Here is a 27,063-nt window from a genome sequence, read left to right on the forward strand (position 1 = left end):
TTGTATCAGAATATGTAAAATCCTGACTTAATAAAAACATTAAAAAGACGGATTTAAGGTTTACATCAGATGATACAGAGCCTAATCCTGCCTGAGGGGTATCCTAGGATTAAAGATTAACTTTTTTCTTGAATTTTCTATGGGGCTTTTCTGTGAGCAATATACATGGAACGGTAAATTCGGAATTTCTCCGAAATGTCCATTTAACAGATGTAATTAGTGGACTTATGTTTGATTCTCAGCCCAAGGACCAGACCCATATTCACGACGCTGTGTATTCTGGGAACACACAGTAGTTTCAAGATGGCGGCGAGCAGGAGGCTGGCCAAGGTAAATCTTCCAGTCCCGTTATTTTCATAGAATTTGTAACTTGTGGAATTGGTGATAAGCATTGGGTGCGAGTGGACCCATTTGTTCTTCTCCTAAATGTATACACGATACTGTTGTTGTGCCGAGACGCATTTAGTGCCTGTTTTTAGCTGTAAACCTAATAAAGCGAGAGGTCACTGTTGGCCACCTAGCCAACCAAATGTTACCGTTAAGCAGCAAAGCACCGGTAAATTAGGCCATATAGTCGAGAATCGGCCTTTCGAAGTCGACTAATGAACTGATCATTTACTTGCTAACAGTGGACTTCATGCAGTTATTGGTTGTTGGGTCGAGAGAGTGAGTTTAGGTGAGTCCAACATAAGATCATAGGGAAATTTCCACGGCACAAGGCGTTTGCTAATCAGCTAGCCAACTTGCTAGCTTCAGACCGTAGCTGCGTTTCAGCTAGCAAGCCTCTTGCTGCGGTGTGGAAGTCGGGCGGCGCTCAACCAAACGCCTGTAAATAAGCAACTCCTTAGCTGTTCTTCCCCAGTTTCGTTTCTATTTTCTTTTCTTTCTTTTTTGGGGGGGGGGGGGGGGGGGGGGTTTGGACAACAACAAACGTAAATCAAAGTCGGATGTAAATGATATTTCGTCTTAATTGAATATACACTTGGACAGAGCTTTAATATAAAGTGTGAGACTGTGATTATGTATAATTTGCTCTCTAAGATTCACGTTGACCAGTAATATATTTTTGCATAATTAACTACGTCACTGATAATAGTATGATTAATCTGACCGACTGTTATAACATCCTTTTGTATGCAAGAGAATCTTAGTAGGACAGATTTGCCTGCTTGAGCAGTAAGCCTAGGTCTACATGTACCATTATCTAATCTTTCTCTCATCTATTGGAATTGCTCGTTTTGTATATGCAGACAATGTCTATCTAAAATGTACTGGTGTAATAGGTTTTTCGTAGGCTGCAATGAATCAGAATTTAGCACGTGTGAATGTACTGCATGGCTTCTGCCATCAGGTGGTGTCTTTCACTAACTCAGGCAAAAGTAGTACAAGAATGGCAATTCCTTTTGGTTACTTACTCATTGCAAGTTGTGTTAGTGAAATAGCCGTTTTTCAGCAGTAGAGAAAATGGGTTGACAGATTATAGAGAAGGAAGGAAGAAGGAACATAGGTTCCTTTTTTGTTGTTAAGTGGAGAAATAAAATCATTGGGTTAGGTTTGGGTAAGGGATAAGGGTAGGGTCAAGTTGACCTATGACCCATGGCACACCTGAATCTCTGACTGCAACATACAAGCACGTACAATTATCAAATTAGATGCCTATTGCTTATTGTGTAATTATCATGTAGTTTATGTCTATGCTAATTTCCTCACTTTTTCTTAATTTCTTTTATTTTCTTTTAATGTGTTAATTGTTACTGGAGGGCAAGAATCACAAAATATATATATGCAGCTACAGTAATCCCACATTTTGGGATTATATTTTAAATAACTGAGTATCTTGTGTTGTAAAGTTAGAAATGTATTTAAAGCAAAAAATCATCGTCGAAGGAAAGAGACATTTCTGTTGTCTTGGTACCACTTTATATAACATTTCTTTGTATTTGTATTCAGTGTGTGCTTTTGTCTTCAATTGTTCCATCTGACATCAAGATCAGATGGACCAATGACGGTGGAGTCAAAATTCAACTTCAGTAAATGCCTTAAGTGCACACTGCAGTGAGAAACATGGCTGAGTGCCAGCTTAATTCACAATAAGACAGGTTTTAGAGTTCATCATTACAGTATGGGTTGGCAGAAGTTACTGTAAAAGCACGGCTAACATTCTTCATTCCTGTTATATGAAAGTGACTAAACAAGGGTCCAACTTTTTCCCCTTGTAATACTGGTGTTCCCAACTGAAAATTTTTGGCGCACCAGTAGAAAATTTTGGAAAACCGCTTGCATTGATATGTAAGGTAGCACATTAATTTTTTTCCCCATCTTAATTGTGTTATTAATAAATGCTCTTGTAATAAATGCACAACTGACAGAAATAACAAACTGCTATTTTATTTTAAATGAAGAAGGTCACAAAGTGAACCGTGCCATGACTTTTTAAAGGAGGGCAGCAGCACTTCCTCAAACCAGATATTATAAAAGCCATCAATTTATAAAAAAAATATAAACTGTACAAAATGTTCAAACTATAATGTTTTCCCTTTTTACTGGGAGACTAGTGTACTTCAATGCTATGTATTGTACACAAGTATTCATGGTGGATTTAATGTGTATTTTTTTTTTAGTTTATTATAATATATGTTAGTCCAGAGCGATCATGTGGACAAGAGTAGAAGTCATCGAAGAGGTGGCACATTACGCCAGGTCTGTGTTTACATGTGATTATTTTAGGTTGTATGTCTCTTTTCCAATCCCCTGTACCAGGGATGCACTGATCCGCTTTTTTCACCTCCGATACCAATGTGCTCCGCTCAGGAAGCAGATATTGGTTATTTGCTATTGCCATTGATATGTAGCATTGAGCATTGCACTGTGTGGCACGTAACTCTCATTCAGCCAGTGTGCAGTTAAACTTAAAAGTGACACAGGACATCCTCTCCATGATTTTTGTTGCCTGCACACTATTCGGTTTAAATTTTTCACCTCTTTCCTTCATCTTCTTCAAAGTTAGCTGTGTCAAACCGCCTCCTTTTTGTTTATTCAGTTCAATGAACTCAGCATGCTCCCTGGCATGAAATCTTTGTAGGTGCTTGATTAAGTTGGCTGTGTTATAACTTGGCATTTTACCACTGGCCCTCGGAACATTTACTGCGCAGGTATTGCAAGTAGCCATCAAGTTTGTAGGCTGAGAAAAAGGCTGAAAAAGTTCCAGAGAGCTGATCCTTTCGCTCGCTCTATTCAATTCAATATACCTTTATTAGTCCCACAAGGGGAAATTCCAAATTACAGCAGCATCAGTAAGAAAAAATAGACGAGGTAGACAATCAGTAAGTATATACAAGTATAAATAAAAAAATTGTGATAGAAATAAGTCTCTAAATTGGCTCTATATTGAAAACAATGCTGTCCACATTATATGCGCTTCAGCACTGTGTGTTGCTTGCACATGACGCCACTCACAGCGCCTATAGCATAGCCTTAGACTGAATAGATCGGCCCCTGTTTCAGTCCATTGTCACCGATACCCGATCCAGAATTTTCTTCAATATCGAGACGGATACCGATACCAATATCGGATTGGTGTATCCCTGCCCTGTACTGTTATTCAAGCCAGTGACCACGCTAATACATTGGCCAGTTATGGTAGATTGTTAGCCACTTACTATAAGTGTCAACTAGGGTTGGGCAGTAATCTGGTAATAAGGTATCCTGCGGTATCTAAAAATAGCAACAGTATCAGTTTCATTACTGTCATTAAAAAAAAATTCTGCGCATATAGGTCTATAGGGGTCGAACATAATTGTAGCGTCATAACAAAAATGAAGTCCACTCCGTTCAATGTATCTGGTGGAATTTTTACTCGAGAAAAAGGTGACTGTGCAAAATTACATGCTAAAAAAATGAACCTGAGATGTTTTAACACAGGTATGTCCAGGCGCTCATATGGGCGCGTCTGGGCAGAGTACCGTTATCTCGTCCAAGTATACGGAGAAACTCCTCTGTTGAAAATGCTTTTTCAGCCTTTTTTCTGCTTGCTTTTGTTCTTAGCTCTCATAAAAGGACAAAATGCAAATAAAACTGTCAAATAACACTTCGGGCTGCTCAGCAGAGTCCTCTGTGGGCGCTCTGCTCGTTCACGAGACAGAGCGGTGAAACTAACTGCGTGGTTACGCCAGTCAATAGCTCAGCGACTCGACCACATTCACCATAGAAACACCAATGACGATCCAGAAGGAAGTAAGCCCAGAGATAAGGTATTGCATGAAGAGCGCTCCCTCCACTCTAGATACCACCTCCTCTTTATGTAAACAAGCAGGACCTTCGTGATTGATCTCAAACTAACGCAGAGTCATAGGAGGAGACATTAGCAGCGTTTTTTCGGGCTGGTATATAACTTTTGACCACAAAACAGCAAAGGTAAGACATACTTTATAATTTAAAAGCAAAGTTTTTTTTCTGCTACTCTTTGGCTGCTAGCTCGTCGCACAGTGAGGAGGCAGACATCTTCGTGATCATCAGACTCTCTGCTTTCATATGATACCGGGCTTTGGTGGTTTGCGTGAAGTGGTGAAATCAGCAGATAGTGCCATTGACGTGCGCTGTTTTCGTGTTTGTCGTTAAATGCACATATAATTTCGTGGGGTATGAATTATGTTTCGTTTGGGTGACAATGCTTGGTAGAGGCTTTTTACTGAATTTCTCCCCGTCATTCTGGTATGCTACAAGTTAGGACTGGTGCTTCTTCGCGTGAGCATTGATCGTCTGAACTGCGCGCATGTCACGCTGCCCTGCAAAGTGATTTTTAATTAGTCACAGTAATACCGTATACCCCGGGAAAATGTGGGTAAAGTTTGACGGTATCAAAATTTGGATACCGCCCAACTCTAGTGTCAACAGGTTTGATGGCCACCTTGTTCACACGAGCTTCCAATTCTGTCCACAAATTTTCTATTGGATTGAGGTCAGGGCTTCTCCCTACATCCACGTAATTTTCCTTATTCATGATGCAATCTATTGTGTGAAGTGCACAAGCCCCTCCTGTATGGTGTAAGATAGCTGTCAAAAAGACGTGTCCATAATTAAAGTTTCGTATTTGTAAAGTTAACAATTTGTGTGTCATAAAAGTTGTTTTACACAAAATTCTGCTGTCATATAGGTGAGTCTGTGAAATTGTTTTTATATGATTATGAGTCTAAAAGTTGTGAGTGCAAAGTCTCGTGAATACAACTCATTTTTCTACAACTACAAAGTCTTCACTGTGAATACAAATTCAAGTTCATGGGTACGACTCGATAAGTGCTGAAATGACATCACTGAGGTCACATGCGCATGCCCCAGACGCAAACATGCAGGGCAACGCCGCCAGCCCTGGAGAGACTTCACTGGCAAAGCTCTCCAGTCTCACCCATTGGGCATGAGACACACGCATTTCAACCCGTTCACATGCTCACACGCCATATCTTGTATTTCTCACAGAGAAATTACCAGGATAACACCCACCAAGTTGCACCACTATTTTTTAAAACAGTGGAACAGGTAGAGGAATTGGTGATGTGTCGGTCGCGAACAAAAGGGCTCTTAGAGCCGCTCTTTGAAGTGAACAATCGGAGCCATCTCCTGCCTGGGACCTGGAGCAGGAGCTGTTTGGTTTTTTTTTTACGCAATGAGCAGGATGGGGAAGGGCGGGGGTTACAGACACAGCGCACGCACACCCGCACACACACACACACACACACACACACACACACACACACACACACACACACACACACACACACACTTGCACTAAGAAATGGTGAATTGAAGAAATACTTTTATTTGTACCAATTTATGTGTCGTTTATCAGATCAGACCCCTGTCCCCACCCCAACCCTCACTGCCGCCGCCAAATCTCACTCAGTTCAAAACTTGAGAGCCCTGCACAGGTAACGTCAATAATAACGTGCATAGCCATTATTTATTTCATAAAATCGAACCATTTTATACAATATACATTTCTTGAACTCACATACTTATTGCTTTAGCTTGCAAGATAAAGATTACATACCGATGAAGCTAGTTTATCGCTATCGTTACTGGGATTAGAAGTGGGCCAGTGCTAATTAGTTAGCACTAAACAGCATAATATGAAGCATATAACGTTACCCCCCAAATAATGCACTGTCCTCATAATTTTTGACCAGAGCATGAACAATCAAGCCAGATTTGGGATGAGTTAATGTGAACCAGTAACTTATTGTCTCAAATTTATAATTTCACTCATAAACCGTGCAATAAGCAGGATGATTCATCATGTCCGGGTTTATTTCTCCATATCAACCTTCTCACTCTTTCCGTATTAACTTTACACAAAGTTACTGGTTCACGTTAATTCATCCCAAATCTGGCTTGATTGTTAATGCTCTGGTCGAAAATTATGAATGACAGCACCCAGTAACGATAGCACTAAGATAGCTTCATCGGCATGTAAATATCTTTAGCTTGCAAGCTAAAGCAATAAGTATGTGAGAAGAATACATGTATGTTGTATAAAATGGTTAGATTTTATGAAATCAATAATAGCTATGAGCGTTATTATTGACGTTACCTATCAAATCAAATCAACTTTATATAGCACTTTTCATACATAAAATTGTAGCACAAAGTGCTTCTCAAAACAAACAACAAAAACAAGAATGCAGCCTCACTGTGGGTTTTCTCTTAATTCGTGGAATGGTTAAAAGGCCGGTACCAGAGGACCTCAGGGTCCGCGAGGGCTGATATGATAAAAGCAGGTCAGATAAATAAGATGGCCCAAGACCGTTAAGACATTTAAAAACTAATAAAAGAATCTTAAAATCGATCCTGAAGCGGACGGGGAGCCAATGCAGCGATGAAGTCTCTCCGGGGCTAACAGCGTTGCCCTGCATGTTTGCATCTGGGGAATGTGCATGCGCAGTTGGAGGGATTGTTGATCGATTACTTTCTCCTGCGACTTGACTGTGGCCTCAATGACGTCATTTCAGCACTTTTCGACTCATACCCGTAAATAGGGCTGGGCGATAAAATGATCGCGATATGTCTTGCGATAGACACGTCATCAGTATCAATAAAAAATGCGTTCAATAAAACATTCGATCATTTTTTTTCTTCGTTGGAAGGAACCTGAAGTTGCGAAGCGAGGTTGGTTGCATGAACTCAGGTAACCAAGCAACGTAGGGAGTAATCGCTAATCAGAGAGACACGCTAACACGGCAGTCATGTAACATTATCAAGTTCAGTTGCGCCATCTCGTTGTCTCGTGTTTGATGCTTCGCGAGGAGTGAGATGAGAAATTCAAAGCGCTGCAGCGAGCGAAGAAATCGTTGATAAAACAGGGAAAGTCAGCTCGCCAGCATGGAGTTTTTTGGATTTTATAAGTCGGACCATAGTCAGACCAATGTGGTCTGTAACTTATGCAAGACTTTCATCCCCATCAAGACCGGTAATACCACAAACTTGTTTAACCACCTTAGCCGAGCTCACTCTTTGGAGCGCAGCCGTATTCGCCAACGTCCGCCAACCGCAGCACCACCGCACAAGCAGCAGACCACCATGCAGAGGTATCTGCTTCAGTGCCTGATGACAAATCATCTAAAAGGCACGAAGACGTAACGGAGGCAGCGGCATATCATATAGCTAAAGACATGCTTCACTGAGCACTGTGGAGAAGCCAGGTTATAAACATCTCTTACACATACTTTTTTTTTTTTTAACGCACTTGCAATCAAAGTATAATTGAATAGTTCATGTATGTTTAGAGTCAGAAGAGTGACTAAAGTTGTTCATATGTCTAGGCTGGTTTTATAGTTCAGTCAGTGTTACTGTACTGTCTATCATGTTTGTTTGTTTGTATGTTACAGATGTCAAGTCTACCTCAGTTTCTGCTATGTTTCCAAAACACTGTACATATTTGAAAACATTTTATTCAGCAGAAGGTGAATCAGCTTGTGGACTTCCTGCACTAAACCTGCAGAAAAAAAGTTCTCAGGTTTCTCTCTGTTTACATTTTTACACTTTTTTAAAATTTATTATTTGAGTGTTTTCCATGGTTGTGTTGACATTTCCTTTCCTTTCTGCCTTGATAGCTGAGGGGATTATAATCAGAGGAAGGTTCAATTTAAAATAAAAATGTTTAAATTGAATGTATTTTTCTCCCGGTCCTTATTTTAAATAGGTCATAAAAAATATCAATAATTACCGATATCAGCCGATATAAAACACTTATATTGTGACAGTTTTCAGGCATATCATCCAGCCCTAGCACTGGTACTTATTTCTGTACTGTACTTTACTGTACTTTCTCTGTCAGAACCAGAACTAAATAGAAATTTATCAATTTCATTTTCTGTTTATTTAGATCATTTTACACACCATACCAAAATAAAACCCCTCCCTACCTCCTTTTCCCCTCCCAAACAGTCCCTCCCACCTCCAGTATATCACAGTCTGTCATCTGGGCAAAGTGAATGCTGTCATATGCATCTCAGGATAAGCACATGTGATAAAGATGTTATAATTTGATGACAAGTTGTTGTTCTTAGCATTCGGGTTGGATGGTAACTCTCGCAGTATTTGAAAATAGCGACAGTGTCTGTTTCATTACAGTCATGAAATCGTTCTGCTCAGTGTGGTCATATGTATAATATAACGCCTTGAGAGTATTTGTCCAGCATCACAATCTGTTAGAATAGCCTAATGCTACGGTATGTGGGACGCCCTTTTAAACCCATTTTTGTTATTGCTGTTTTTATCATTTATTTATATTTATTGTGTTATTATTTGATAAGCCTACTGGACGCTACAGGCTGTGTCATAAACAATTTAGCCATAAACAATTTGTTGTTAATTACATTCCATTTACATGACAGATGCCTGAGAATTAATTTTATTTCCTTGCACTATTTTTTGAGGCCACCCGCTGTGTTAGCAAGTTTTGTATTTATTAATACATGTTAATATTAACATTTGCTATTCCGTATCAGATGTTGTTCTGGGAATAAAACTGGAATGGATCACATTTTTGTTGTTGTGTAAAAAAAAAATAGTAATAGACTGTATTTGTACAGCACTTTTCATACAAGCAATGCAGTTCGAAGTGCTTTACTACAATGAAATGCACTGTGTGGTTTACATAATAGTAGACATCAAATCAACAAAAAAGTTAATAATGGGAATATAACATAAAATGGAAAACCACAGTTGATGTGCACTGTTGCCACCTGGTGGCAGGAAATGGTATAGCAGCAATTGGAGGCTCCCTCAGTGTCCTCCAGATTTGTAATTAACTGGTAATAACGCTCACTGCAGGAATATTTGGGGAAATTAAATGGTATCAAAAATTGGGACACCCACCCAACCCTAGTTGTCACTGCCGTAGTGCTTGCATACTGGAATATACCCGTAAATAGTATGCAATTTATGTGCTATTGATTTCATATTAAGGTTTTGGACTTACTAAAAATACCCTTTCCTGTTTTAGGGTACTAAATAGCATGTTGTCGAGGAATTTTGAACACAGCCAGTGGCGGAGTGGTTGATAGTGCTAGTAAAAATGCTAAGCTAATGTTAACCAAATTACTTAAAAAAAACAGCCCAATTACCTCCAACAAGAACTTACTCAATTACCAATTACCAGTTTACCTGAAAATGTTGATGCAGTTGTCAATTCCTCACGTGGTTTGACCAAGTCTTTCTTCAGGTGACACGTTCCCCTGTCCATCTTTTTATTTCACATTGCAGCAAGTGTTATCTGCATAGAGTTTTGAAAAGTGTAACCACACTTGCAACCGCTTGTGGCTCGCCATTGCCTTGATTCACTGTGACTCGACAAGCTGCATGGGTGGAATACATGTCTTGCTGTTTCTGTCAATACTTTGTTACACGCGCACTCAGATGCACTCTCTTGCACTGAAATTTGGCACTGCTTGAGTTAGTTTGTTCAGTACTCTGTTGAACTGATGTAATTTGGTTGCTATCCAACCCTAGAAGGTAAACGTAAGTCCTTCAGCAACCAGTAAGTGAAACCGAAAAGCAATAAACCGTGTTTCTTAATAATTTCCTGGTTATATTCATGGCTTACTATGCCAACACTTAAAAAGTGGAGTGAAAGGTAAAATATTTCCCCATCTCCAAAATTTTAACCAAAATAGTACTTAAGTACAGTTCCTGAGTAAATATTGTGTTTGTCACCTGCTCAGGATATGGCATCCCTGTTTTGACATTTTTCTCTTGTATAATATACACTGTCTGCTGGTTCTCCTAGGAACTTGACGAGATTCGCAGGTCTGGAATGAAAAACTTCAGAAACATTCAAGTCGAGGAATCAAACCTATTGTCATGGCAAGGGCTCATTGTGCCTGTAAGTAAGTGTTCATTACTTGACTGCTCTGAAATTTGTTGACACAATTTTCTTTACAAACTTCCTTTGCTCGCTTCCAGGACAACCCTCCTTATGACAAAGGTGCTTTCAGGATCGAAATCATTTTCCCCACCGAGTACCCTTTCAAGCCCCCCAAGATCACATTCAAGACAAAAATCTATCACCCCAACATTGATGAAAAGGGCCAGGTGTGCTTGCCTGTGATCAGCGCAGAAAACTGGAAGCCTGCCACCAAAACTGACCAAGGTGGGTGTGCTAGTGTGTTAGAGGGCCACTGTTGGTAAACATGCTCCATAATCACTTTTCGGTCTCATCTCACATTATTATGTGTCCGTGTTTTGACACAGTGCAGGACTTTGGTTGATTCAATAAAGGTGCTGATACAAGTTTAAGTGGAAATATCAAATCAGTTTCAATACTTTTATGGAATTAACCCTTTTTTTTTCTTTCATTAAAGAAGCTATACCAAAATTGTTATGAACTTTTTACGTTTGTTAGCTTCATTAAAACAAATATAACATTAACAAAATTATGATTTGAATCAGGAAATATCTGAGTAAACAATAATGTCTGAATACGGACCAAGCATTCAGTGCTAAATTTCAGTGTTTAATATATTTCTGCACTCTGTATTAGGCATAATTCTGTCAGTATCCTTTTTTTTATAGAAAGTGTAAATTAGTCGTGGTGTCTTTAAAGTACAAATATGATGCTGATTGTGATTTGTTCTAGGTTTACAGCTTTTGTGACATATATTCTGCCGCACACTCTCTGTCCGTTGGTGGGAGTGTGCTCACCTGTGTGTGCGTGCATGTGTGTGTGTGCATGTTTGTGTCTGTGTCTGTGTGTGGGGCAGAACTCCGCCGTGTGCGATCCAGAGAGCAGAGGAGTATTATAAACATACACACAACCATGTAGAGACAGAAATGACTTGCTGTCATGTAAATAAGAGGCAAATAAGGCAGGGTGCCCCTAATATAATGGTAGAGGAAACAGTGATGTCTTTATTTCACTAAAAACCTGTTATAGGAATTATTATAGAGTGCCTGAAGTAAGAGAGTGCACTCGTGCTCTGGTATTTTTTACCTGCATAGGGCTTAAGATGAGAGATAAATTAATGCATTAATGATCCACCAGAGGGGCACATTTGGGTGTTATAGCAGAATAAAGACAGAAATAAATACAGATAAATATAGAATAAAACAAAGTATAGAAAATACAACGTTAATAAAATAGACCAATTAACTCAAATATGAAGTGCAGAAAATGCAATGTGAATGCTCACAGTTCAAATAAAGTTCATAGCATTGCAGGAAATGTGAAGAAATGTGAAATGAATCACCTGAAACTTTCTTAAGCTGAAATGCACTGCACTGCTGAAAATCCCAGAAGCTGAACTGTAAAGTGGCAGAATAGGGACCTGGATTTGAAGAAGATAAAAGTTGAAATATATTTCTTGAAAACTTAGAAGTTAAACTTTTAATACTGTCAGGTGGAGATTGAAATGAATTGCCTGAAAAGTTTGAAAAAAAACAAAAGCTTTGAGTTGATTCACACAGAAGAAATGAACAGAAAAGGCATTGGACTGAAGAGCTGACAGCTACAAAGCATTGCTAAGCAAAGCAAGGTGAGAAGTGAATTGTGAGAACTGGAAGCTAAAAGGTATTATTTTTGCAACCTATGAGCCACATCTAAAACTTTGCCTTACAATTTTGATTAACATGTAGATATGCCATTTGTGTGGATGAAGTTAAAAATGTTAGCATTATAGCGAATAAAAAAACTGGCACTGTCTGCTCTCCTCCAGAAATTTCAGGTCAGTTGGTTGGTGCTGCTGTCACTTGGAGGTTCATGCAGCCAAAAGTGTAAGTCTGTTTGCTTCCATACACGTCTGTGATCGGCATAAACTCTCTCTCTCTTTGATGTAAAATAGTGTATGGATGATGAAGTTTGTGCAAGTGAGAGCAAGTTAAAGGTAAATTTCTAAGAAGATTTTACAGCTTCACTCCACTTCAACAATTATGTCAAACACAATGTTTTTTTTTTGTTGTTGTTTTTTCAAAAAGCTGAATAAAAGTTTAACAGATCAGTCTTGTGACCTAATTTAAGTTTAAATGATGTCTGTAGCTTACAGTATGCAGAAGTAGTAGCATTTCAAAGTAGATTTGATTGGAAATGGATTTGAAGATTAACAGTAATTTTTTAAAGCTGAATATTTGAACAGACACAAAGGGTCGAGAAAGGGGAAAAAACTGCAGCCAAAACTGCAGAAGTAGTAGCAGTGGAAGAAAAGGAAGTATTAGACAATAATAAAATATATAATATAAAATGCATTTTCTGCAGAAAATGCAATGTGAATGGTAAATGCTTAAATAAATTGCAAAGCATTTTTTGGAAATGTGAAATGAATTGCCTAAAGTAGAAAGTTAAAATTTGAGTTAAGATGCATTGCACTGCACTGCTGAAAAACCTGGAAGCTGAAATGTAAAACTAGCAGAATCTGAAGCTGAACTGCCTTAGAATTACTCAAAGAAGCTAAGCATTGAAAGATATTGCTTTGTATTAATGTCTGAAACAGAAAAGGCATTGGTCTGAAGAGCTAAGCAGAGAGAGAGAGAGAGAGATGCGTAATGGTGCATAACAGAGTGCTGCAAGCACCACAACAGCACAGCATGACAAACATCTAACATTTCTGAAGAAGGAATAAAAGGTGGGAAGAAAAATACCTACTGTAAAAGAAATGCAGGTTACGTGGTGTAACCTGCATTTCAAACATCTAACATGACAAACATCTAACATTTCTGAAGAAGGAATAAAAGGTGGGAAGAAAAATACCTACTGTAAAAGAAATGCAGGTTACATAGTGTAACAGTCCAGCAATTAGCTAAGAAGGGGAAGAGGATAGCTGTCCATGCATCAACAGGCAGGAAAGACAGCTTACAGCCTGGTACTCCAACATCAGTCTCTCTGACCAGATGCTCAGTATGGAGTGTGTCAGAGAGAAACATGTATCAAGCAGATAAAAGCAAATGAAAGAACAAGAAACCACAGTACAAATGTCTTCCACAGACACCCCTCCACGCAGATCCATGGATGTTGAAACCCCTGGTGTACTCTGGACTGTTCAAACTTGAAGAGAGAGTTGCTGTAAAACAGCCTCAGTGCCAGCCAACATGACAGGTGCTGTGCAGACATAGGAAGCCACAACAAATGCTCTCCGAAATACGCAGTTATGCACTGTGAATGGTGTAAGGCAGCTGTAAGTGCGACACAGCGTGACAGAGCACACTCTGGGCAGAGGGGTAAGACATGGCTTCCTTGTCAGAGTTGTCAGGTAGGGGAAAAATTATCTAAGGTTATCACCCTTGCTCTGAAGGAGCTAATGATGCTTTTAGGTGTGCAAGCCAGGTTACGGGCAAGAAAGCCAAGCTGCCTTCTCCTTGGATCCTAAGACAGGACAAACCCACAAAGAGAGCAGATAGGTCACCAACCGTTTTGCTGACATCCAAAAGTAAAGCCGTTCTGGTCAGCAGAAACTTCAGCGGAACCTGTTTGTGAAGCCTTAGCCAGTGTGCACATAAAAGCAATGCAAAAGTCCCACTCACACCCCTCATAAAAAAATGAAATGTCAGTAACTGAAGTTTAACTGTGCCAAAGGCCAGATTCCTGTCCACGAACAGTTGTAGGAATTAAAGCACTTAGGGCAAAAGAAACTGTTTGCACACACAGTGTGGAGGATATGTATACAACAACTGCAGCTGAGTCAACAGAACCAGGGACGGACTGTATTTGACTAGTAAGCATGCTTTCGGGACAGTGTTTGTGTTTTACAAGAGCATTAACATTTTCACAGACAAAACTCCTCAAAACTTTCATTGCCTCCTGCTCTGCTTCCCTTGAGTATCCAGTGGAAGAACAAACCATACAACTACTCCTAGAGCCCCTCCATAGTGCCAGCTGCACAGGTGGGGGAATAGGCTAAGGAAGCTTGGGAGTTACAAGGGAGCAGGAGGGACAGGGAGTTGCTGTCTTAGTAGTTAGTAGTCTTAGTTGCTGCTGGTAATTTTTGCAGTCACAGCAGTCCTGCCAGTGACCAGAGGAGCACTGAGGGCATGCCACCAGCTGTGCCCAGCTAACATGTTGTCTGATGCTGTTCACTTCCTCCAACCTGATCTTACAGTGCTCACCATGGAGTGAAAATTTGGCCTGATGAAAGCCTCAATGATATCCTTTTAATAACACCTCAGGAAAAGGTGATCACTGCAGCCAGATCACATTTACATTTCCTCATGCATTTTACCTTTTTAAGAATTTCCTCCTACTTTCTAGCATTGTGTTGAGCAAATTGTACTGCGACAAAGCAATTTCTTGGAGAGGATCAAGTTTTCTGAATCTGAATCTAATCTACCAAAGAAGTGCATAGGGTTAGGGTCACGTTGGCAGCTTTGCTAATTTCTGTTGCCTCCTCTGGTGACAGCATAGTTGATGGGCAGTTCGCGTTGTCAGAGAGAAACTCAGCAGGGATATGTTGTTTGCTGCCACTGGTGCTTCAGAAGTACACTGATAAATTCATTCTGGCAGTTAGCTGGTCCTTGGTGACGACGGGGTGGGGCGCCGGCCAGCCACCATGTTAGCCTGCCTCACACAGAAGAGGGTCGTAAGGTTGGGCTTCAGAGGAGGGACGGGGAGAAACAGTGCCCAGTGAAGTCCTCTGTAAGTTGGGACAGGAGCCTTCAGTGTCCTGGGCTCCCCCACCACCTCTTCCTGGTATTTTCTGGGGTTTTCTTCTAAGTATGAATAGAACTGAAAAGTTTTGTAAATCTCATAATTTGTGAAAGATGTGGAACGCTTTAAGGTTCAGATCAAGGTTCAAAGTATAAACGAACATATAGGACTTGTTTGGTGAGGTAAGAAATAGGAGACCCTGCTGAAGACAAAGTGTGAAATTTGTATTTAGCAGTTTGTGAAAATGGATGTCTGCTTCCCTCCTGAAATTTGCACTCTCTGTTAATGAGTTAATGTGACCGTTTGTGCTTCTGTAGCTGGTAGGCACAGGGAGCCAAAAGCCTAAGTCTGTTTCCCTCCATTATGACATGTCTGCAACCAGCACAATTTTCCTATGTCTTGATCTGAAAAAATGTGAAATTGTCAGAGTAAGAGCAAGATTAAGAGAGGTTTTACAGATTATCTCAGCTCTATAATTGCAATTTAATTCCAAAAAAGTATCCAAAGTACTTTTTCTGTTCTTTTTTTTTTTTTTTTTTTTTTGGATGGCTGAATGAAGTCTGCAGTCCATCGTACCATCGTATGTGGGACAAGAAGTACTAAAGATTGGGAAAGTCATCTTTAGTAGTAGGGATCGACCAATTATCGGCCGATGTTCGTCATTTTTTCCATCATCGGCATCGGCCGTTTTTTCCACCGATAACTGCTAAAATTAATTTATGTATTTTAAAACGCGCTCCGTTGGCTCCGATGCAGTTGTCTCTCCGCTTGAAGTCACCGTTCTTGGCTGTGTAACAATGTCCCGCCCACAGCCCTCACTGATTGGCTACATGGCACAAGTGAGTCAGTGACAGCCAATCGACACTGAAGCCTCTACATGCAGCGACACAAACAAGGAGAAGCAGATGACTGCTCCGGTGATCCAGCGGAGATAAGGCAACAGAGTCAGTCGAAGTTGCAATAAAAACCCTCTATGATGAAGTTTTAAAAATACTACAACCTTATGATTAATTTCGGTGATAACATGCAAGCCCAGATTTGACATTTCACCGACCTACTTGTCTAATCAGATCAAGCATACGTAAAAAAAGACGTAACAAAGTGAACATGACCTGAAGTTCCTTACTTAATAAAAACAAGACATAACGACATACCGGTAGGTAGACTATAGCAAGTATAAGGGAGGGAAAACCTGCTGAATTCCTCTGTTTGGCTCTGGAGATGAAACTGTTCACAACTTCAACAAGGCTTACCATGGTCTGGGTGAATACTCGATTCCGAATGCGATTCTGCAGGGTGTCCGTTAAAAAGTGTTGTAGGACACCTATAACAAAAGTTCCGGTCAAATAGCCTGATTGTTCTAAATTATTGCGCTGGCTCAAACGCTGGTTTATCAACCGGAGGTGATAATAGCCTATAAGTTTATAAGTACTACACGCTAACGTGTCCCTTTTTGTGTACAGTCGCCTTTTCCTATAGCGCTCATGCTCTCAAGACACTATGATGCAGCAATGTAACTACTGGTGTTAAATGATTGTCTTTTTGCTCATCACTCGTAAAGTCCAGGGATATGAGTGAGGCAGAGAGCACACGTCGAGGAGATTACTCTTAGTGTGTTTTATTTTCAATCAATAAATTGATCGCATCTACAACTCACGTGTGTAATGAAACAATTTTCCAAGCTCGAAGATACGAAAACTGTGGCGCTGGCATGTCTCCTGCTACTGAATTGGGAGTACTAACTCAGACCCAAATTTCGGAACAGTTCAGTTCAGTTTATTTTGTTGATGTTTCAAAAATTCAGGGAGCTATTTTATTTATTTATTTATTCATTTGAGTTAATTTTAAGAAATGTTGCTGGAAGGCCCCTGCACTTTTTATTAAAAATTAAACTTAAAGGCATTTCAAAGAAGATTTTGTGTTTGTGTTGTTTTACAAAAAGTTAAGGTCTTTTTTTAGTGTACACAAAACAAACAAACAGTATGCTGTATTCATTCTAATCCCATGTTTTGTTACTCTAAATTTTGACACCAAAATTTTAATTTTTGCTTCAAGCGAATATCGGTTCTAAATATCGGCTATCGGTTTCACTTGATTATTAATAATTGGCATCGGCCCTGAAAAATCCATGTCGGTCGATCTCTGTTTAGTAGTATATTGTTTCTATACAAGAATAAGCGATTTCTGAAGAATGTGTGATGTGAATGCTTGATGTTGAAAGACTGACACAAACCTTAATCACTGGCTTTATTTTCGATGGACATTGAAAAAAAAGAAGGAATATAGAAGGAAAAGAGGAATTGGGAAAAGTGATGTGTAATTAATATGAAGGGATTTAAAAGTTGAAATAAGATGTGGGTTGAATGGAGTTTCTGAGTTAAAAAATGAATGAGCTGGTAAAAGTTTACAGATTACAAATAGTGAAAAAAGAAGAAGATAAAATCCTTTATTAATCACTACACTCAACATGCTGAGTTACAGAGTCCAAAACTGCACATGCCTTGCTTAGGTAAAATTATTTCTCTGCTTTTATCCCATCCTGGTAAGTCCTCCCTCCATGGCAGACCAGGAGCGATGGGCTGCCAGCCGACAGCGTTGCCTGGGGACCCAGTTCCTTTGTCACCATTGGTCAGATGGTGATCTTCTTGCATGTTTTTTGTGGGAGGTTTTTATGGAGGATACCCTAGGTGAACACGAGGAGAACATGCAAACTCAACACAGAAAGGCCCCATAAAGGGCAGCAGGCACCAAAGGCTTAGTGGACGACACGCCCCCACGGTCCACAGCGCCCCAGGCAGGAATCGAATCCGGGACCTTCTAGCTGTGAGGCGACAGTGTTACCACCGTGCCATAAAAAGGGATAAAGAATGAAAAACTGTAAACTGAGAGAAGTTCAGAAAGACAGCATCTGTAATGGTATAGGTGTGTTTTAGTACCTGTGGCAGGAGTAACGTGGATATCTGTTAGTAACAGGTTCCCACAACTCATGGTTAGTTAAGAGCCTCGAATCAACCGTTCATGTCATGTCCCACTAAACAATTGATAACAAGCTGCCCTACTTGTATCACTATCCAACACTGATGTGTGTCCATTAATCTGAATCTGTTTAGGGAAATCGGAGCTTATCTCAGCTGTGATTATCCCAGCCTGAGCTGTGCTCAGCTCAAAACTTAATATTTTATAACCAAAATGATCATTTTGGACTTCTTGTGTGTTTTGTTTGTTTTTTTTTTTGTTGTTGTTTTTTTGTTTTTTCTTTTTGTTTCAGAAAACTGCACTGTACTACTGTAATTACTACAGGAACCTTCCTTTTGGCTATAATGTGTCCACAGGTTACTGAGATGAAAGAAACTGTAAGGCTTTCCTCCAAAACAGATCAATTTGTCTACATTTTATCAAACTTGTATGTAGTCTCTATTCGACAACATAACTGATGCTATCTGAGATAATCCACTCATGCAGGATTTAAAAACAGTTTTACTAATGTAACAACAGGCTTTCTTTACCATTGTAAATGTTGCCAGACAATGATGACCAAACACGTAAAATTCCATGTTTTCATGTAGAAAACATTGAAATGTTAGGACCTTACAAATATCTTTATATTTATTTTATTATTATGAACCACCGGGAAATATTAATATGTACAGTATTAATAGTAAACCCATCACAAACTTAAGTTAAAAAGATATTTACACTCAATAAACAAAATTAACCATAACCTTAAAACTGTAACCAATCTCTGTCTGTGTGTGTGTGTGTGTGTGTGTGTGTGTGTGTGTGTGTGTGTGTGTGTGTGTGTGTGTGTGTGTGTGTGTGTGTGTGTGTGTGTGTGTGTGTGTCTCTGTCTGTCTGTCTGTGTGTGTGTGTGTGTGTGTGTGTGTGTGTGTGTGTGTGACATTACCACAAAGGAACGTTTTTACAGCCCTGACATTGAACTGTTAGCTGTGGTGGTGGACAGTTTTGTGGACTGGTGTGAGCTGAACTACCTGCAGCTCAGCATCAGCAAAACAGAGGAGATTCAGGACTCCTACAACTCCAGTTTCTATTAAGGGAGAGAGGATAGAGATAGTACTGGAGTACAGATACTTGGATGTCCACCTGGAGAGCGAAATGGACTGGACCAGAAACGCTTTGGCACGCTACAAAAAGGACTAGAGCAGACTCTTTCTTGTGGAGAGTCCTGTCCTCATGGCCTCATTTTATAAAAGTGTGGGTAAGGATGGGAATTGATAAGAACTTAACGATTCCGATTCCATTATCGATTTTGCTTATCGATCCGATTCCTTATCGATTCTCTTATTGATTCTCATTGGGTGAGGAAATGAGAGTACAAATGGGTTTTTTCTGTTAACTGTCTTTTATATTGTCATCTCTGTACAGAAAATATAACATATACAGAATGCACAAATGATGTGTGACGTAACGTCAGAACAAACCTAAAAAGTAGGTGAGCTAGTAGGGTAATGAATGAAGCAGAACTACACTGGTTAAAATAACAACATGCAACTCTGACAGAACTCAAATTTCTGATTTTCATTTGAACATATATGCCAGATAAAATACAACGAATGAACCTACCAAAATTCAGGGGCATCTACAGTGGCAAAAGGGTGCAAACCTTTCACCACAAATCTAGTGACCGCTCTGTGACATTCTTTTATCCTCGTCTAGGTCATTTTACTCTTCCCTGCCTCAGTGAAAGGAGTGGATAGAAGTGCGCGAAACTTGCCGGTGCCCGCTGTAGCCGCTGAGCCAGTGTGAGAGCTGGCATCTGAGCTAGCCTGACTCTGGCAGTCATCGTCATCTAAATTTGATGGACATGGAGATGATTCATATGGCATAAAGCACTTTACACAGTGAAATGACACTAACCTTAACAGAACAGACACGGCTTGTAAGAGTTCAACATTACCTTTGGCACTAATAACAGATGACGCCCTGGTGTTTGCTCTGCCACTAGATTCACAAGCATCGCTAAGTAGCATATCAAACATGTGACATTCCTGCAAATGAATTGCATGCTGTGTGGACAAATGTTTTAGCATGTTGGAGGTATTTCTCCCCTTTGAAGAAATGGAAACTTTTCGCGTGAAATATAGCCATACTTTGGAGCGTTTCTGCCTCGACGCGATATCGACTACGTTCTAAACCAAAACAATGCAGCGTGCGTGATGTTGTCGGCGGAATCGATAAGCAGAATCGTTAACCAGGCAGGCAAACGATTCCAGGGAATTGAGCTACTGGGAGCCGGTTCTCGATTCCTATCCCTAAGTGTGGGTACTTGAATAACCTGGCCTCTGAAACACAAGTTGAAAATACCTGGGATTATTTGAGTTTATTGTGCAAAACAACTGGTATCGTCCTTTTATTAACTGTCTCGTTGCTGCCCACTTTACACATGCTGCCACTGCTCTTTCTTCCAGCACATACCAAATCCAAGATGGCGCCACATGAGTGGCAGCAAGCAGCTCTGTCTTCTGTTTTCCTCACTTTAGTATTTTTTTTTGTATTTCTGTGTGTTTTTCTTGTGTTCTTTCTTGTTTTCTAAAATTATAGATATGTGCAAGTAGGGGTTCCACTTTTGTAATTTTTGCGCTCTTTTTTCTGTTATTTTTTGAGTCTACCTTGGGAGACCCTTTCAGCCATGGCTCTATTGTCTACACACAGGACCAGCTGTTAGCCCTTAGACACACTGGACTGCTCCACACTGGGAAACCAGAGATTCCAGCGGAGATTAGGAGGAAACAAAGAGGTTGTAGAGGTGGTCTCAAGCGCCAGGAAAGAAGACGGAGATATAAACCATGTTTACCGGCTGTTATCATGGGAAACGTCCGCTCTCTCTCCAACAAGATGGACAAACTATCGGCGCTAATAAGGCTGCAGCAGGAGTACAGGGAGAGCAGTCTTACGTGTTTTTCGGAAACATGGCTGAACCAGGACACACCGGACTCTGTTGTCTCCTTAGACAGATTTACCCTAGTCCATGGGGACCGGAAAGTGGCAGAGAGTGGTAAGAAGAAAGGTGGTGGACTGTGTGTGTTTCTTAACAACAGATGGTGTAACCCCAGCCACATCACTGTTAAAGAGCAGCTCTGTATCAGGGACATTGAACTTCTTGCAGTCAGTGTTCGGCTGTATTACATTCCTCAGGAGTTCGCACATGTTATTGTACTGACAGTGTACATCCCCCCGTCGGCTGATGCTGCTGCTGCCTGTGAGTGCATCAACAGCACATTGTCCACGCTGCAGACAAGGCACCCACAGGCCCTCTTTCTCATTTCTGGGGACTACAATCATGCCGCTCTCTCTGCCACTCTCCCCAACTTCACACAGTATGTAAACTGCCACACAAGGGACAACAAAGCATCTGCAGCCAGAATACACATCAGGGCTGAATAGACAGTCTCCACAGAGGAAGGCTGTGAAGATCTGGACTGAGGAGGCATGTCAGCAACTGAGGGTGTTTTAACACCACCGACTGGGACATACTGTGCGGCTCTCATGGGGAGGACATTGACAGTCTGACTCACTGCATCTCGGACTATATCAACTTCTGTGTGAAAAACAAGCCCTGGGTGACCCCTGAACTGAAGGCTCTGCTAAATGAGAAGAAGAGGGCCTTCATCTCAGGGGACAAGGAGGAGCTGCAGAGAGTACAGCGGGAGCTGAAGTATAATATCAGGAGGTGTAAGAAAAACTACAGGGAGAAACTGGAGCAGCGCCTGGAGAAGAACAATGTCCAACATGTGTGGAGAGGTCTGAAACATATCTTGGGCCATGGCAAAATTCGGGATGGACAAGCCACCACTGGAGATCAGGCCTGGGCAAATGAGTTAAACTTGTTTTTTAATAGATTTGACTCTGCCCCCACTCCAGCCCCCTCTCATTGGGGCCCCACCACAGCCCTGTACTACCCCCCACAGTCACCCACCTCCCCCCTCTCCATCACTATGGACCAGGTGAGGAGGGAGCTCAGGAAGACAAAGGCCCGGAAAGCCACAGGCCCTGATGCCATCAGCTCCAGGGTACTCAGGGAGTGTGCAGACCAACTCAGTCAGGTGGTTCTGTACATGTTCCACCTGAGTCTCAGTCTGGAGAGAGTCCAGGCCCTGTGGAAGACGTCCTGCGTGGTGCTGGTTCCAAAAACAGCCCATCCCAAGGAACCAAGCCACTACAGACCTGTCGCCCTGACCCCCTGACCTCCCACATGAAGATCATGGAGAGGATTGTCCTTGGCCACCTCCGCACCCAGTTGAGCTCTGCACTGGACCCACTGCAGTTCGCTTACCACCGGGCATCGGGGTCTGTCACCTACCTGCTACAGGTAGGTGACAGACGGGCCCTGTCTCACTTGGAATCCCCCGGGAGCACTGTGAGAGTCATGTTATTTGACTTCTCCAGTGCTTTCAAAACCATCCAGCCGTCAATGCTGCGAGGGAAAATGGAAGTGGCTGGTGTGGACCTACAGCTGGCTGCGTGGACCATTGACTATCTCACTGGCAGACCGCAGTACGTGAGGTTATACAGCTGTATGTCAGATGTGGTAGTCAGCAGCACGGGGGTCCCCCAGAACAATGCTGTCACCGTTCCTTTTCGCCCTCTACACCTCGGACTTCATGTACAACTCCACCCTCTGTCATCTGCAGAAATTCTCTGATGACAGTGCCATTGTTGGCTGTGTGTCAGAGGAGAATGAGCAGGAGTACAGGGGGGTCATCACGGATTTCGTGGACAGGTGTCAGCAGAAACACCGGCAAAGACCAGGGAGATGGTTATTGATTTCCGAAAGGAAACCTTCCCCTCACACACCGGTGAACATCCAGGGCTCGGACATTGACATGGTGGACTCATTTGGACTGGACAGACAGTACTAACGGTCTGTATAGGAAGGGCCAGAGTTGCCTACACCTGCTGAGGAGACTGAGGTCCTTTGGTGTGTGCAGGGCTCTACTACGGACTTTCTATGACACTGTGGTGGCCTCTGCAGTGTTTTATGCCATAGTGTGCTGGGGAGGGGGCAGCACGGCCGAGACAGGAGGAGGCTGAACAGACTGGTTAAGAGAGCCAGCTCTGTCCTGGGATGCCCACTGGACTCCATCGAGGAGGTGGCAGACAGAAGGATGTCAGCCAAGTTGACATCCATCATGGATAACTCTTCCTACCCCCTGCACCACACTGTGAGGACCCTGAGCAGCTCCTTCAGCACAAGACTTTTACATCCCCAGTGCAGGAAGGAGTGCTACCACAGGTCATTCCTGCCCGTAGCCATCAGACTGTATAACAGTGCACAATAAACATCCACTCAAATGCAAGTTGTTACTATAACCTCTGTTTTCATGTGCAGTCATCATTTTTAAATCAGTGTGTACGTATTGTATGTATTGTAAATTACCATAAGGTATATAACATTTGTGCAATATTTTTTATTCGTGGTATTTTATATTTTTGTTTTCTTGTTCTCTGACTTCTTGTCTTGTTGCTGCTGTAACACGTGAATTTCCCCCGTTGTGGGATAAATAAAGTCTGTCTTATCTTATCCTATACTGCTGTGAAACTAGAGGGAATAGTCTTTTTAGGAAAAGCATTGTTCATAACTAACTTGATTGTTTTTGGCTGTGTCTTACAGTAATTCAGTCCCTCATTGCACTGGTGAATGACCCCCAGCCAGAACATCCCCTGAGGGCAGACCTAGCAGAAGAATACTCAAAAGACCGCAAAAAATTCTTGAAGAATGCTGAAGAGTTTACAAAGAAACATGGGGAAAAGCGGCCAATGGACTGATCACCTGACAAGCTAGTAGCCCCCCTCCCCCCAATCTTACCTGCCTGATCAAATGCTGATCTTCCTCTCGCCCCCCTGCTCTCCCCCACCCCTCAGCACCTTCCTTATCTCACTTCCTTCCTTTACTCCTCCCTTCTTCCTCATACCAGTTGTCCCTGCAGCCCAAGAGCTGCCCAACTGAAGCCAGACAGACGGCTGAAGCAGCCTCAGCTTCCCTCCTCATCCAGGACTCTCTGTGGATCAGACAGCTTCCTCCCTGTCCTCTTCCTGCTTCTTCTTGGCCATAAATCTCCAGATCATGTCTAACTTTCCACTCTTTCTGTAAGTGAAAAATGGAATAAGAAATGCTATGGAAACATGTTCAGATGAAAAGTTAGAAGGAAATACTCAACTTACTTAATACTTAATTTGTTAATTTTCTGTTGGCTTTTTGTCTTTTTAAACAGCTCTTGTGTTAAATAGACCTCACTTAGATATAGTTTTTCTGAAGTATTTTATTTTTGGCAGAGCAGGCAAATAAATAATTACTTTATTTCTTTTTCCCATCATCAATAATCTTGTAAGCTAAAATAAAAACAAAATGTGACAGAAGAGAAGCTGTATGTAGGACCAGAAGGTATGTTGTTGTTTCTCCTACTCACTTCCACTGCTTCTAGACTTGCACTGTACTTGGTGTGACAATCCCTCTCATCTTCTTCCCCACCCACCCAGGAACAAACATTGGCAGGCCATACATGAATTGAATTGTTATTGCTGAAAATGCTACAGACCATTTTTGAGCGTTAAAACAATGGGTTTTCTAACATGTAGCGATGATCAGCAGGCCCTTAAAGACCAACTGAACAGCACTGTCCCCATATTTTCTCAGTTGTACTTTGTTGGGTTCTTGCAACACAAATGAGTTGCACTCTCAGACTGCTGTTAAAAGTTACCTCCATGACAAATGGCTTTTGTGATTTTATTTTCCTTACAGATGATGATTTGATTTCTCCACTTTGATTGATTGATTGATTGATACTTGATATAAAAAAATTTAAAATGTGGGAAGAACTTGTTTGCTTAATTTAAATCTTCCAGATGTCGTAATATTTGGCACCCCAGTATAACCACCTGTCATACTAGAAATGGAGCTCTTCACCACACTGAGACAGATTCCAGTAACAGATCAACTGTCAGCCCAGCTGAACGGGACCTAACATGTTGGGAGGGAGGAAGAAAAAGCTGGAGAAGGATACACACAGCTGGAATGAAGCTCAGCTCCTGAAGGTGGTTCAAGAAACATGCACCTTGAAGGCAGCTGGAAGAGGGCTGGCTATCCAGGGATGTGTCAGGACATGCAAAGGGACTGCAGTGGCCAAATAAACCACCATGTAACAACTGTGTGATCTGGTCCCAATTTTGTTTCATAATAAAGATGGCTAATGATTTGGCCTCACTGTCTGCCTGGTAGTCAAGTGGATGTTACATGTGTTTGAGATTTGCACAATTTGGTAGAATCAGCTCTTGATCACGCAATTTAACCAGTGGTACAAAGGTACGTTGCTTAATGTCATGGTTATACAGTCGCTCCAATGATTAACAAAAAATTTCTGCAGCTTTTAACAGCATCTCACAGTCTTCCTCTGTAAGATTCCAACATTATGAAATGCAGCTGATAGTTCCTGAAAAAGCCAGTACGTGGATCTTGAGATATGATTTCACATTTCCGGGGTAAAAACTTCAACTTCCCTGTTGAACTGTTTTGATACAGTTTTTGGTCCACATTAATCCCTTCCACTTTGAATCCCATTTACTACAGATCCTATTGACAATATGTGGAATTTGACATGCTGAATATTTTCATCCTTAAATATTACACAGAACCGAACCCCCTTAAATCTGGAACATGGACTGGTGCGAAAAGCCCAGTTTAGGGTTTTAGGCATGATGCATGCAAAAATTGATTCGACACAAAGGCATGAAGTGGTTTCCAATAGTTATAGGTGGCTGGTGACTGTTTGCTGTGGCAGAAATAGTATTCAGTACCTTAAGTAAAAGAAGCAATATGAAAACACTCCACTACAGGCTACAAGTCCTGTATTCAAAATGTTGCTTAAGTAAAACTGAGGGCATTTATGTGAAAGACGCATTCCGCTATTGTATCTGGTGGCAGTAAACAAATTTAAAATAAAAATTCTGTTATGTAGTCAAATCAATAACAATCATGCTCACCATTTGTTTATAATTACTAATTTTATTTATGAAGTAACCAGAAACTAGATGTCAGATAAACAAAGTGGGGTAAAATGTACAAAGTTTCCTTGAAATGCAATGTAATGAAGTGGAAGTAACGACATAACATACTTGTGTAAAGTTCTCAAAACTGCCTTTAAGTGCTCTCATATGTGTACTTACCTGCTTTCAATCACTGGATATTTAGCAAAATGGGATTATTGTGGGTGTCTGTAAGGTGAAAAGTAAACCTTCTGATGTGTGTACTAATTCTTATTTGTCAGTGTGTTATAATGCTGGCTAGTCCAGTTTTGCATGCAGCAATGCAAAATGGGAATTTTGAATAATGAAACTGAATAATGTTTATTAAGCTGCTGATTGAAAGCCCCTGAACTCTACAAGGGAACCAGTGATGGAGGAAGTGATGTAGGAAGTACTTTTATTAAATCTTTTATTTAATAAAAGTATTATTATCAAGGACAGTTACTTGAAAATGTGCTTAAAGTATCAAAATAAAAAAGTATTCATTATCCAAAATAAAGGTTCTTGACATTGTTATAGTATCATATGTTACAAGATTTTTTTTTCTCTTTATTGTCTTTTACAAGAAAGAAGACAATAAGATGAACAACAACAAACATGCATATATGAAAATAAAATAAAAAAAATAAATAAAAAAAACACAGCCCAATTGGCAGTGAGATCAGTTCATTATTCCATCCATCATTCTTTATGTCATTATTCTTTAGGAAATAGTGAAAAACATTCAAAATTTTCAAGTTTGTTTTTTTGTGAAAGTTTATCTTTCCAAGAGCAAAGTAAAAAGTCATTCAGCTCCTGGGTAATTCCCCAGGTTGCTTCTACCAGAACTAGGAAATGCAACATTAATTGATTAACTTAAAACAAATTATTACATTAATTTGTTTGAAGTTACAAAATCATCTGAG

General features: G+C 40.8%; 1 protein-coding gene across 1 annotated transcript; it reads left to right on the plus strand.

The window, feature by feature from the left end:
• Positions 1–271: 271 nt before the first annotated feature.
• On the plus strand, positions 272–25,345 carry LOC139332658 (ubiquitin-conjugating enzyme E2 L3). The gene is made up of 4 exons (XM_070964717.1): positions 272–330; positions 10,280–10,375; positions 10,456–10,642; positions 23,751–25,345. Exons 1-4 carry the CDS (start codon positions 304–306, stop codon positions 23,903–23,905), a joined length of 465 nt encoding a protein of 154 aa, XP_070820818.1. The 5' UTR covers positions 272–303; the 3' UTR covers positions 23,906–25,345.
• Positions 25,346–27,063: the final 1,718 nt, after the last annotated feature.

Source organism: Chaetodon trifascialis, chromosome 6 (genome assembly GCF_039877785.1).
Source record: "Chaetodon trifascialis isolate fChaTrf1 chromosome 6, fChaTrf1.hap1, whole genome shotgun sequence".
NCBI classification, from domain to species: Eukaryota; Metazoa; Chordata; class Actinopteri; order Chaetodontiformes; family Chaetodontidae; genus Chaetodon; species Chaetodon trifascialis.

Excerpts from the sequence above, each read along its gene's own strand:
- LOC139332658 (XM_070964717.1), top strand. The coding sequence starts at position 304 with ATGGCGGCGAGCAGGAGGCTGGCCAAG. Across the intron at positions 10,376-10,455 it reads GGCAAGGGCTCATTGTGCCT|GACAACCCTCCTTATGACAA; the intron begins GTAAGTAAGTGT and ends GCTCGCTTCCAG. Across the intron at positions 10,643-23,750 it reads TGCCACCAAAACTGACCAAG|TAATTCAGTCCCTCATTGCA; the intron begins GTGGGTGTGCTA and ends TGTGTCTTACAG.